This window comes from Panthera tigris, chromosome B1 (genome assembly GCF_018350195.1).
Source record: "Panthera tigris isolate Pti1 chromosome B1, P.tigris_Pti1_mat1.1, whole genome shotgun sequence".
Classification (NCBI taxonomy): Eukaryota; Metazoa; Chordata; class Mammalia; order Carnivora; family Felidae; genus Panthera; species Panthera tigris.
The window spans coordinates 147414187-147428120 of NC_056663.1; the positions used below are offsets into that span (position 1 = coordinate 147414187).

Genomic DNA, 13934 nt, shown 5'->3' on the forward strand with positions numbered 1-13934 from the left:
CGTCCGCGTCGCCGCCGCCACCTTTCTCCTTGGCCGCGGGCCGGCGTCTGGGCTTCGCCGCGCCGTCTACAGCCCGCCCCGCCGGGGTCCGAGCCAGCTGGTGCGACGGCCCCGCCCGACGGAGCGGTCTCCCTACCGGCCGCCTCCTCTCGCCCGCCCCTCCCGCCCCGGCCCCCAGCCTGCGGCGCGACTCCCCTAGGGGGCGGCGTCCTCCTCTTCCCACTTCCCACCTTCCGCTTCCCTCCGCCGTCGTTGACCTCCCTCCCGACCCTAGGGGAGGAGACGGCGCCCAGTGCGCGTCCTTACCCGCCCCCGGCACGGCCCTCTTAAACTGTCAGGTGTGTTTGCCCTTCCCAGTGCTTGAAAGGTGGGAGACCTGGCGAGATAGCTAGCGGCGTTTTGTGTTGCAGCCTAACTTCAGCCGTAGCACCGAGGCACAAAGATCTGGGTGGGAGAAGAGGACAAAGCTGATTTTAAAAAGGAACCTCCCTCCCCCCCGGGTATTAAACTGTACCATTTGCCTTTCACACACTAGAACTTTAACCGTTGATTCACGGTTTTGATTCCTGAGCTTTTTATGTGAGCAACTAGAGGTGGGTGTCTTCCTTCTACCACCTCTTTTGTTCCCTCTCTTGTGCGCCCTGTAGAAATCTTGTATTTGCTTTGACTTCAACTCCCTGGTTTTCCGGTGTTCTGGGTGCGCATGAGTGCATTTTAAGCCAAACAGATCAGAATTTATACGGCAAGCGCCTATTATAGGTCGGCAGTTTTCACTTTCATAGTGCTTCCGTCTCGCTAGTAATTGGCCGCTGTTGCTTTATTCTGAATGTTTGAATCAATGATTACTGATCCAGTAATTCCCATAAGTAAACATTTCTTTCTCTAATAAAGACAATTTGCAGTATTATCGTTATTTCTTACGCTGGATTCTGTGAATGTATCCTTGCATTTCCTAGCAGATTAGCTTTGTGTTCAGGTTGCAAAATGCTGGCATAGAATCCATGTTGACTTTTAATTAAAAATCACTGTTGTGTAACATTTTGCCCACTTGCTTTTCTCTTTCTCTGGTCCGACTTTCCCTCTGTAGAGAAAGTTATACTTCTCTAGGAAACTAAACCTTTTTACTGTTAATATTCTCTGAAAACCACTCTCAAAGTACAAGAAATTAACATGAAACTTCTAATACTCTTTTCCGTCAAAACTTTTAAGCAAAAAGTATTTAAACAGATGTTTACAAGAGGCTGATTTCAAGGAGTCTGACAATTTCTTAGTAGCTTTTCAGTTTCTGGCATTTCCCTGACCTGTGGATCCCAGCGCTACTGCCTGCTTGAGTTGTCTTTTGAGCCAGGATTCCTCTTTTGTAAAAATTATTCTATTACTTACTCATAGAGATGCGGGGATTAAATAAGAAATATAGGGAAAGCCTTTAAAACAAGATTTGGCATAGGGTAAAATAATTATTATAAGCTATATTTCATCACCGTGGCAAAACAGCATATAATTTACAGTAGTAAGACAAAACTGAGAGTAAAAAAAAAACAACAACTTTTCATTGTATCTTTAGGTTGTTTGGACCTTTTCATGTAAGCTTTGGTGAAGGTGCGAGTCTTAATAAAAACACACTTGCCTTTTAGGAATTACAAACTGTAATACCTTGAAGAGAAAAACAAAGATTCCAGATGTATTGCATGGTTTTAATGTCCATCCTTCACTGGATCTTTTATCTTGTTTTTGCATGCAGAAAATTTTAAGTATTTTAGTTCCTTCACAGGGATGTTTTGAAATGTTTCAGTAAAGAATTTGACAAGAATATACACTTACTCCTTTGTAGGTAGAAGAAAAGAGCAAAGTCCTCACAAATCAGAATCAGCCAAGGGAGTCACCGAGTTAAAGTGTGAAATACTATCTAGTCTAAATTGCCAGCTTTCTCCATTCTAGTTTGTTAAGGTCCCTAGAGGTATTAGAAATATTGACATGCTGTGGAATTTTGCAGTGTATTGTGTGTGTGTGTGTGTGTGTGTGTGTGTGTGTGTGTACCTCTGCATTTAAAAGCAGTTATATTTATGCTTTATGTCATTAATTAAGTGGCAGTGTAATGAATATAGAAAACCAGTTGAAGTATGAGTCCTTTAAAATTTATAGGTAAGGCTGTTTATGAGCCTTTTCTTTAAAGGTAGATGGTACTCCAAGTTCCTAGTTGCTTATGCTTTTAGCTTTTGGATCAATAATATATATATAATATAGTCACAGCTCTGCATAAGCTTTAGTGCAATAAGAGTCGATTCAGCTGCTACACACATTTAGGGAAGCCAAGATTATAAAAACAAGCCTAAACATGTTACTTCTTGAAAATCCACAGAACATCTTACTATACTGTTTTAAAGTGACAAAATCCAAGCCACTGTGAGAATCAAGCCTTATTAATTTTCTTCTGAAATAAAGCAAGACATTCTTTTCAACTTACCTACATTTTCTTTTTAGTTTTCCATCTTTTATTTTTTTTGAAACTCTTTGGTGATCTTAAGGATGGACACTTAGATGATAGGACAAAACTTTTTAGAGATCAATGTCATGGGTGTACTTTTAGCATAAGCTATTTATTTATTTGTTTATTTTTAGAAAGTGAGAGTGTGTGCGAGTGGGGGAGGGGCAGAGAGAGAGAGAATGAGAGAGAGAGAGAGAGAGAGAGAGAGAGAGAGGGAGAGAATCTCAAGCAGGCTCCATGCTTACCTTGGAGCCGGCATGGGTCTTGATCCCATGACTGCAAGTTGATAGCATAGGCTTTTTAGAGCTATGATAAGAGAAAAAATACCTCTTGGAAACAGTTGAAACGGTTTTGTCTTTTTTTTTTTTTTTTCCGGTGTAGTATATAAGCTTGTTATCATTTAAAAATAATGGTTTCCTTGAGCTGTTTATGTTTCATTGTGTGGTACTTGGGAAAAGACTTATTTGAAAATAATACACTCAATTTAACCCTTCATGTTTAACTTCTGATTTTAGTTTTTTAAACTTTTTTTTAACGTTTATTTTTGAGGGAGAGAGACATAGCACAAGCAGGGGAGGGGCAGAGAGAGAGAGAGAGAGAGGGAGGCACAGAATTTGAAGCAGACTCCAGGCTCTGAGCTGTCAGCACGGAGCCCGACATGGGGCTCAAACTCATGAGCTGTGAGATCATGACCTGAGCCGAAGTCAGATGTTTAACCGACTGAGCCACCCAGGCGCCCCAACTTCTGATTTTATAAGTGCAGAAATTTATTTATACCATTTAATGTAAAGCTTCAGTGTGAAAGCTCTCTGTAGAGTCTACTTAGCTTTACTTTTCAATCACAAGATTTTGATCACTGTTACTAACTTACTTTGGCAAAATATTAATTACAAAAATACTTCAATATATATGTTCTCTCCATGTTTATTTTATCTCTAATAGTCTTAGAAATATAAGCACTACTTGTAATGCAATTTTTTTTTTTTTGAAAGAGAGAATGGGAACTCGAGCACTTCGGGGAGAGGGGCAGAGGAAGCAAGAGGGAATCTTAAGCAGGCGCCACTATCAGCGCAGAACTGGTCTGGGGCTCCATCCAACAACTGGGATCATGACCTGAGCTGAAATCAAGAATTGGACATTTAACCGACTGAGCCACCTTGGTGTCCCAGAATGCACTCTTAAGAAATTATTTCTCTTAAGCAATATATTTAACCTAGGTCACACAATGGCAGTTTTATTTGGGTGGGAGAAATATGGATGTGTTTTTCCATTTTTCTACTTTCCTGTATTTGCAAGTAGTCTATAATGAACGCATTACCTTTATCATAGAAAATAAAACATGTTGAGGGATGATTTGGGTTAAGTTTGATAATTATACTTTCTTTTTTTATGAAGATCTAATAGCAAAGAGCAAAGTGGTGTTCCTTGTGTTGCTGTGAAGTAGAGTTCAACTGCCCTACGGTAGAGAAGCTTATCATATATATTTTGTGTCAGCTTGGAGTTTTAATATCTCAATAGTGTTGTTGAAACTATCTGGTTGTTTGCTTTTCTGACCTATGACTTTATTCGCCATTTGTTCTGCTTCTCATACATTCTTTAAATTCTCTTTTAAATTTCTGTGAAATCTGTCCCTTAATTAGTTTTCTCTGCTTTAACTGAAATCTTCTTTTCTTGCCTTTATTATTGCAAAGGACCCCTAGCTGGTTTTCCTGTCTCTGTTTTTAATCTATTCCCATCCCATTGCTCTATAGCAGTTAGAATGAGTGATTATCTGAAGGTTGATCTAATTATGTCACACAGATTCTTAAAAACCTTGCTTGCCTTCTCCATATCTGGGATCTAGTCTAAGGTCTTTCATGATCTAACCCCTCCCCATCTTTTCAATATTATCTCCCAACCTTGCTTTGCCCTTGTTGCTTTGGATTAACTTAAATGTTTGGCATTACCCATATTGCTACACTCACTCTTCCTCCAAGACTCTATCAAGTAGAACTTCTCTGCCTTCCTTATGTAAGAGGTACATGCCTCTTTTCAGGTTCCATAGCATACTAACTAAGCAGTTAATCACTCCAGCTACAACATGTCCGTCTCTTCCACCAATGTATCTACTCTCAAGGTTGACATCTTTGAGTTTCTCTTTTTTACAACACAACAGGTTTGCTCCTCTGGTAGTTCTCAGGCCACCTCCCTCACCAGCAATAAAAATCCCTTTCCTCTTTCTAAAATCTTCTTAAGGGGCACCTGGGTGGCTCAGAAGGTTGGTTGAGCTTCCGACTTCAGCTCAGGTCATGATCTCGCTGTTAGTGAGTTTGAGCCCCACATTGGGCTTGCTGCTGTCAACCTGTCAGTGCAGAGCCTGCTTAGGATCTTCTGTCCCCCTCCCTCTGTTCCCCCGCTTGCACTCTCTCAAAAACAAACATTTTATTTATTTTTAATGTTTTTAAATTTACATTTATTTATTTTTGAGAGACAGAGAGAGACAGAACACAAGTGGGGGAGGGGCAGAGAGAAGGAGACACAGAATCGGAAGCAGGCTCTGAGCGGAGCCGTCAGCACAGAGCCCAACACGAGACTCAAACCCACAAATTGTGAGATCATGACGTGAGCCGAAGTCGGATGCTTAACCGACTGAGCTACCCAGGCTCCCCAAAACAAATAAATATTTAAAAAAATAATATCTTCTCAAAATTCTGTGCCATCAGGACCCTGAATAAAAAAATGATTCAGAGAAGTTGGACTCAAAATGAAGTCTAAGGAATAAACTTATTTATTTAGCCTTAATTTCCCTTTATGTGTATCTTTGAATGTGGTGTGATTAGAAATGTAATGGGGTGCCTGGGTGGCTCAGTTGGTTAAACATCCGACTTTGGTTCAGGGTGAATTGGAGCCCTGTTTTCAGGCTCTATGCTGACAGCTCAGAGCCTAGAACCTGCTTCAGATTCTGTGTCTCCCTGGCTCTCTGCCCCTCCCCTGCTCATGCTCTGTCTCTCAAAAATAAATAAAACGTTAAAAAAAAAATGTAAGTACAGTTGACCTTTGACAATATGGGTTTGAACTGCGCAGGTACTCTTATCTGAGGATTTTTTGAATAAATTGAGTCCAGATTGGTGAGTGTATTTTCTCTTCCTTTTCTTTAGTTTACTTACTTTATTGTAAGAATATAGTATGTAATAACATATAACATAAAAATAGATGTTAACCGACTGTTTACGTTATCAGTAAGGCTTCTGGTCAACAGTAGGCTATTATTAGTAGTTAAGTATTTGGGAATTCAAAAATGATACATGGATTTTCAACTGTAAGGGCAGGTGGGGCAGGGGCCAGGGAGTGTTGGCATCCTTAATCCTCCTGTTGTTCAAGTGTCAACTGTATGTCTAAAAGAGCTCATTTAATAAGTATAAAAAATTATGGGTGTTAATAAAGTTTTGTTTAGTCATCTACTTATTTTGAATATACTCCTGTCCCACCCATGGTAAGGTGATCTCCTAATATATTAACATAGGCCATTTAACATAGGCCATTTAAAGCAATGCTTAAGGATAAAAGGAACAGTCCCCTAGTGTAAAGTTTCCTGAGGCCCAAGGACTTCTAGCTTCAGAGAGTCCAGGAACCCACTTGTGGTATGTAAAATGTGATTAAGCCTACGTTATTGTACTGAGGGGCGGGGGACGGGGAAGGTCCATTGCTTTCAACAGATTCTCACGGGACTAAGTTTGAGGTTTTGTAGTCCCATGTTAATACCACCCCATATTTCATTCTTGTAATTAATTTCAGTCATGTCCCTGTTATTAGCTAAGAGAAACCTAAAACTGGTGTGCCCAGGGCAGTGTTTCCCGAAGTGTATTCTGTAGACCATCTGGATCAGAATCATCTGAGGTCCCTGTTAAAAATATAAGTCCCCAAATCAACACCAAGTCAGCTAAATCAGAATCTGTGATAGTAGGGCACAGAAATCTGCTTTTTAAACCTACCACATTAGGCACTCTGGATTGTAGCACTGTGATATGATAGATCCAAGGAGAAAATTAACTCAAGTGGAGTAATTTTTTAAAATGGATTAATAGTAACTAACACTAAGCACTTAACTACCTGCCAAGTGCTGTTCTAAATGCACATTATATGGTTTAACTACTTAAATGGCTATAACATCATATATTATCCAATGTGAGGAAACTGGGATGGAGATTAAGTAGGCCAAAGACACACTGTAAGTGGTGACCCTGGGATTTAAACAATCTGGCTCCAGAGGTCAAACTCCTAATTGCTACCCTGTATTATTTAAGGCAGACCATTTTATTCGTTTCCTCCAGAGTTTTTTGTTTTGTTTGTAGTTTTGAAAATATTTATTCTTAGTATTTACTATCACTTAAAGCTTTACATAGAAACCCATGTAAAAAAGTCATTTTCTTCTTCAAAAATGAATAAAGGAATCCAGAAAACATATCTGCAATGCATAGCTAAAGTAACTATATCAAATTAAAAACTTTGATATTGAGAAAATATACTTTAAGCAAAATTGATTAATTTTTTTTTTTTTTTTAACATTTACTCATTTTTGAGAGACAGAGTGTGAGTGGGGCAGGGGCAGAGAGAGGGAGACACAGAATCCCAAGCAGGTTTCAGGCTCTGAGCTGTCAACACAGAGCCTGACACGGAGCTTGACCTCATGGACTGCAAGATCATGACCTGAGCTGAAGTCAGATGTTTAACTGACTGAGCCACCCATGCACCCCAAACTTTAAGCAAAATTTAAAACATACATGTTAATGTTTGTTGATTTGGGTGGTGTTAAATTTTTTATGTTTCTGTGTTTACACATTTAATGGCAAAATGCAAATGTGTTAAAAAGAATCACTACCTAAAAGAATTTTTTAAACTATGATTTATTACCTGAAGCAACTTTCAGCTTGAATGATTTGGAACTTTAGTTGAATCCTACATGATTTTGGGGGATCATTTATTATTCAGACAGTGGTACATGTTCCTCATTGTTATCTCTAAGATGTAAATTATACTGACCTTCACCTTTCTTGAATTACTTTGGTAATGTTAACATATTACTGTAACATTAACTTAAAATTCTTTTATTTTAGACAAGGAAGGAATAGGCAACTCCAGCTACTCCTCAGAGATGGAATTTATTTTTTTGTGTCAGATATGTGAGTATAATTATTTAAGTTACCGAAGCTATTTTTTATGTTTAGGATCACAAAAACTAATTTCCCAGTTTGCCAAAAGCTTTGACCATTGAGGTCTGATAAGCAAATAAATTTATTTCTACACAAAAATTAAAGGATACATTAATTCCTTCATAAGAATATAGGTAAGAAACAGTGGCTTAGAGAAATGATCTCAAAGCTAGTCAGCAGGTAGAGTAAGTCACTGGATCACTAATTTGGTATTTTCTTCCACTTTAATTTTTAATATTTTTATTATCAATAGTTACCCATAGCTTAACATGCTGACATAAAACAGGTTGTTGCCTTGGACTGATGCCAGAAACCAGTAATCTATTTTATTGGAACTGTTACCCATGAGACTCCCCAAAGTTCACAAAGGAGTCACTATGGTAAGTGATCACATTGAGTAGTTAGCAATTTATCATTCCCGTGTTATGACGATACCCAGCACATCTCAGTTCTCTTTGAGTAAATACGAAATTTGGGTGACATAAATATCATATACAGCAGTCTTTGTTACTTCATTAGCTATCAGTTCACATCAGGCAAGGTCATTTTTTATGTTCGGAATCAGGATAGCACCATCTATGGCCTAGCTTTTCCAGAATGAATTAACGTTTATAATGTATTGTGAGGTCTCTGAAGGAGTACTTGATACATTTGGGGGAATATTTAACAGGCATAACTTTTTTCTTTTCTTCCTTTAAAACATTTTTCCTCACCACAACGTTGTACATCTGGCAGGGATTTGACATAGAAAATCTTTTTAAGTCTAACTTCATTTCCTTGCTTTTTGTCTTGTGCCAGATTTTCTGTATTTCAAGTCACACAATGCTCCCCTCTTCTTCTAAACTTAGGACATTAAATTTCTGAATCACTTTTACATATATCTACACTTTATTCTCTATATTTGTGCAATGATAGGAATCGCTATACTATTAGCTACATTTCACTCAGCACCTGTGTGTGAGATGTGTTAATTCTCACACTATAGTAAGAGCCAACACTTACTAGGTGATTATTGTATAACAGGGATTGTTCTAAGTGCTTTACATTAATTAACAATTTAATTATATTAATCCTCATAAACTCTATGAAGCAGGTACTACTACTACTAATTGCAGTTTATATGAAAAACTAAGGAATGGAGAGGTGAAGCAACTTACCCCAAATCATAGACTAAGTGATGGAACTGGGTTAGGAACTTGGATAGTCTAGTCTACCCTCGAATTGGGAAAACTGTTTTACACCTGTTTCTCCTTTACACTACAGCTATACTCACAATACTTCTGACACCAGATGTGAGTTTCCCCCCCCCCACCAATCGTGTTGGGTGTTGTACAATTTAACTCAATTCTGACACTCTCTACCTGGAGATAATTCAAGTTGTTACCGTGGTTCTGACTGATCAGCTATAATCTGAGGTTCCCATGACCCCCTTCCTGGGTCCAATTAATTTGCTAGAGTGTCTCACAGAACTCATGCAAACACTTATGTTTATTACCAGTTTAAAGGTATAAATGATACCTTTATTATATGGATACAGGATACAGATGAATAGTCAGATGAAAAGATGCATAGGGTGAGGTGTGGGAGGGTGCCAAGCACAGAAGCTTCTGTCCCCATGAAGTTGGAAAGCATCACCCTCCCAGTGTGGAGGCATTCACCCATCTGGAAGCTCCTTTGAACTGCATTCTATTGGGATTTTATGGAGGCTTTTCCACATAAGCATAATCAATCATCAGTTCCATTTCCAACCTCTCCCCTCTCCAGAGAATGGGGAGTGGAGCTGAAAATTCCAAGCTTCCAATTATGGCCTGGTCTTTCTGGTGAGCCATCACCATCATCCAAAAGCCATGCTAGGAGCCCACCCACAGTTACCTTTCAGCTCAGATCATTCACAGTCGTGGGATTGAGCCCCAGGTTGGGCTCTGCAGCAAGTGTGAAGCCCACCTGAGATTCTTTCCCTGCCTCTCCCCTGCTCATGTGTGTGCACTCTATCTCTCTCAAAATAAATAAACATTAAAAAAAAATAAAGAACAAAAGATGCTCCGAGTGCTCTTATCACTTGGGAATTAACAAGGGTTTACTGTTCCAAGAATCGGGACAGAGCCAATACATATATTTTCTATTATCTCACAGCTCTTAACCATTGTTATATCACCTCTCTAAGGTAGGTATAATAATTGTACCATGCAGATGAAGGAGTCTGACATCAAGTAATTAATGCAAAAACACCCAAACTGTAAAAGCTTTACTTTTTCTACTGTATCAGAAAAGGAAGTGTAGGATGGGGCTTTGAAGCCAGAAAAGCTGGATTGAAATCCTGACTCTACTAAATAGCTATATGACCTTCAGAAAGTTGTTTTTCTGGGTCACAATTTCCTCATCTTTAAAATATGGCTAATAGAATTTACTGTACAAGAGTTGTGAGGAATAAGAAACTAAGTACACTAAAGTGCTTACAAAAGTACCTTAGCACTAAGTTTTCATTTTATTTCCAACCAACCTCTTTATGAAGAAACAAAATTACTTGACACGTGCTACTGAGAAAGCTGTAAGCCAGAGATAAAGATAATGAAGGCTCCTATTAAGCCTGTCTGGGCCCAAATCCCAAGTGTGTATCCTTTATAAAGTTAACCTCCTGGAATTTCAGCATCCTCATAAATGATACATGGAGAACAGTACCACGCCTCAGAAAGTTATTGTAAAGGTTAAATTTGGTGACACACAACTGCTACATGGCAATTGTCTAATAAATATTAACCAGTGATCATCTCTGCATCTCTAGCAGCTAGATATTATTTAATGAACAGTGGCATAGTTAGAACATCTTTTGTGCGTTCCTTCTCTAGTCCTGTCATTTCCTTTCCTGGCATCATCCCAACTATTTTTCATTTCACCATCTCACGGGCACCTGGGTGGCTCAGCTGGTTGAGCATCTGACTTCGGCTTAGATCATGATCCTGTGGTTCATGAGTCTGAGCCCCACATCAGACTTGCTGCCGTCAGCCAGTCAGCACAGAGCCGCTTTGGGTCCTCTGTCCCCCTCTCTGCGCCCCTCCCCCCTTGCACTCTCCCCAAAATAAGTATTAAAAGAAGTTAGTTCACCATCGCAGCATCTCTTTCCTACTGTAAAAACCAGGGTAACTAAAGAAAAATGTAACTTTTTTACTATTTAAATTTGTCACTTACCTAGCAGTAAAACTACCAAATTTTCAGCAAATGGAGTATACAAACAGCAACTGCTACAAGTCACCAGTACAGTATGGAAAATGGAATTTTTACCTTATTTACCACATTGACTATTAGAAATATTCACAATGTAATTAAAGCATATCTCTTTCTACTTTTAACTGAAGTTCCTCTACATTCCTAAGCTTTTACTACACACAGTGTATACAATCTTTAAGTTGACAAACCTATTAACAAGTATCCTGCTCATGAATTACACTTAGGTAAGTGAAATGTGTGTCAGAACTGTTTTACAGACTCTTACAAATAAGATGATTGCAAAGGTACATTCTTTTCACTTTACAAGAAAAATGATAAAAGTGTTCTAAGTTTAACTGTTGCTTCACAACCATCTGTGAAATTTTCATAGACTACTACTTGACAGATTACTTTTTTCAACACCTCCGTTTTTCCCAAGTACTTTCATATTGCTTCCAAATATAAAAGTACTACCTCCATACTATTTTTTAGTATGACTTCAAAGGACCAAAAAAATAATAATAATAATAAAATAAAATTGAACAACAACCCAAATATCCCCGTCGACAAGAATTTTTAAAATTTAGGGTTAGGTATTATATATCAATACAATAACTTCGGTTAAAAATAAAAATTTATTGATCTAAAGTTATTGCCAAAAAACTTAAGCTAAGTGAAAACTTTATTTAAGCTTAATGCTCTTTTTAACTCCTGCACGAATGCCAGAGAGTTCACCACTATAACGTTGCTCTTCTCTACGAACTTCACGAACTTGGCCTCTTCTGCGAATTTTGGCTCTTCTGAACTTCTCCCGGTGTTTGACTCTAGGATTCCGATCAATCTTCTTTCTCCTAGGTGTAAGTCCCCTATTTTTAGCAATCTGATAAGTAATGGCTCTCTTTGCATTTTGATCTTCAAGAGCCTGTTCTTCAGTGCTATTTTCTTCTTTCTTTCTCTTCAACTTTTGCTTGTCTTCTATTTCTCTATAGTATTTCAGTGCAGCTTCTTCATCAAAATCAGAATCATCAGAAATACCTGTAACAGCAGAGGCAGAAGCAGTCTCTGAAACAGATTTTGGCTTGGCCTTGGTGGATTTTACTTTTAAACTCAGTTCTTTCTTTCCAGCATCATCCTTAAGTGTGAGTAGATGACGAATTTCAGAAGACAGCTTCTGATCTACAAGCGACAACTTGTTGATCAAATTTCGGTAGGTAACAAGCCTTTCTATGACAGGATGTCCATGTGCAGGGACTCTCCTGGCTTTCAGGATCAAATAAAAACTGATGTTGGAGCAGTAGTTCAAATAGAGATTGTACTTGGTCCTCAGGTATTGGCTTCCTTTTCCAGATGGAATGATCCCTTGCTCCACCAACTGTAGCAATGGCTCCAGCTCATCCTTCACCTCTGTCAACTTAACTTTCAGGTCTTCTATCAGTTCCAAGAGCTCTGGTGATTCTTTCCGCAGCATCTTCAGCTTCTCTTTCACTGAAACTTTCGCCAGATCCTTCACGACCCGGGTCTCAGCCTCATCTACTTGACGTACAGGTTTTGCAAAGGCCTCTACCCAGGTCACCCCAAAATCATCCTCTTGCAGGCCTTGGGCAAGGCGCCGCTGTATGAGCTGTGCTTCTTCTTCCTCCTCTCTTTCCTCCTCCTCTACTTCTTGTTGACTTTGTCGGTTTCGGGGCTTGGAACCGTAGTCTGTGTCATAGTAAAGTTTTTTCCTCTGACCCCACGACAAACTGGGATCCACAGATGCCTCGGCCTCACTCTGCACGGAGCTCCCACCATCATCATCATCATCTTCCTCCTCCTCCGCACTCTCTCCATCTTCATCGTCCTCATCAGCAATATCTAGGGCTAGAACCTCCTCCTCCTCATCGCCATCCTCCTCCTCGTCCCCACTCTCCATTTCGCTCCAGCCTTTAGACAAGACGGCCCGAGATCGGGCCTCATGGAAATCATCTACCTTATCTTGATAGTAGCTGGAGTCCCCTGGCGACGGTGGCAATTCTAAATCGTCTTCATTTTCGTCCGCTGGGCCGGAACCTGCCTTGGCTCGCATGGCTGCCCACTTGGCCGCTCCGCGCCGCCGCGATCTCCCCACCATAACTCACAGTCTCAAGTTCTACACCGACGTCGGGCTTTTGGCCACCTCTGACCTCAGCGCACGAGCCACGCGCTCCAGTAACACGCCTCTTTGAACAGCCACGCGCTCTCCTCCCAGGCGAGTGTACAGGCAAACAGGTCGGCTACAGATTCCACCTCCTCCCGAGCCCCAGAATCCTCTCCGCTTGGCGAGTGAACTAGGACTTCCGCTCAGCCCCGTAAGCTTTGTCACGTTAGGAGCACTTCCGTTTTCGCTTTTGCACTTTAATGCCAGTCTATTCCGGTGAATTAAAATCCTTCCGTGTAGGAACAGTAAATACTGGAAGTTCCGTTCCGTAGAGCCCTTTGAGACTTCTTATTCTCGCGAGTCTAGGCGTGGATGGGACGCGGGATCTTGAGGGACCGCGAGGCGAAGTCGTGGGGGCCGGTAGAGGGGGCTCTATCTCTTTGCGTAGGAGAGGCTCCGGGCTAGTTGTACTGCGCATTTACAGGGCGTTTCCGACCTGGAGACGAGCGTAGCTCTATGGGAGCTCTCTAGGTTCTGGAATTGTTATCTACCTTCTCCGCCTATCAGCCTAGAAGTTAAACATGTTGTTTTCTCTCCACAAAGTCCAAATACTCTATATCTGGGCACCATAACCTGAGGCCGTGACGGCGCCGCTGGCCTCGAGAATCCTGGCAGAGCCTCGGATTAGCCCATCTCCAGCTCTCTGCCCCATCAGGGCTCGGTGACTCGGCGGTGATTTGTGTCTCTCAGGGTGTCCCCGAGGGGTGTCGGTGCCGAGCGCCCCGTTCTAGGATTTGACTCTCCCAGGAACTCAAGTTGGCTGCAGAGGGCACCGCACGACTGTTTTTTTAGTGGACAAAGTTCACCCAAGATGTTTGGACCTGACACTCTCAGGGGCGGACCCTTTATTTAATTCTTCAACATTTATTAAGCATGAGAC

At 40.5% G+C, this 13934-nt stretch overlaps 1 protein-coding gene across 1 annotated transcript; it reads right to left on the reverse strand.

Moving 5' to 3' along the window:
• Nucleotides 1–11499: 11499 nt before the first annotated feature.
• UTP3 (UTP3 small subunit processome component) lies at nucleotides 11500–13334 on the reverse strand. Its single transcript, XM_007086921.3, has one exon. It carries the CDS (start codon nucleotides 12986–12988, stop codon nucleotides 11561–11563), a length of 1428 nt encoding a protein of 475 aa, XP_007086983.2. The 5' UTR covers nucleotides 12989–13334; the 3' UTR covers nucleotides 11500–11560.
• Nucleotides 13335–13934: the final 600 nt, after the last annotated feature.

Coding starts and splice junctions, on each gene's coding strand:
- UTP3 (XM_007086921.3), bottom strand. CDS start 12,988: ATGGTGGGGAGATCGCGGCGGCGCGGAGCGGCCAAGTGGGCAGCCATG.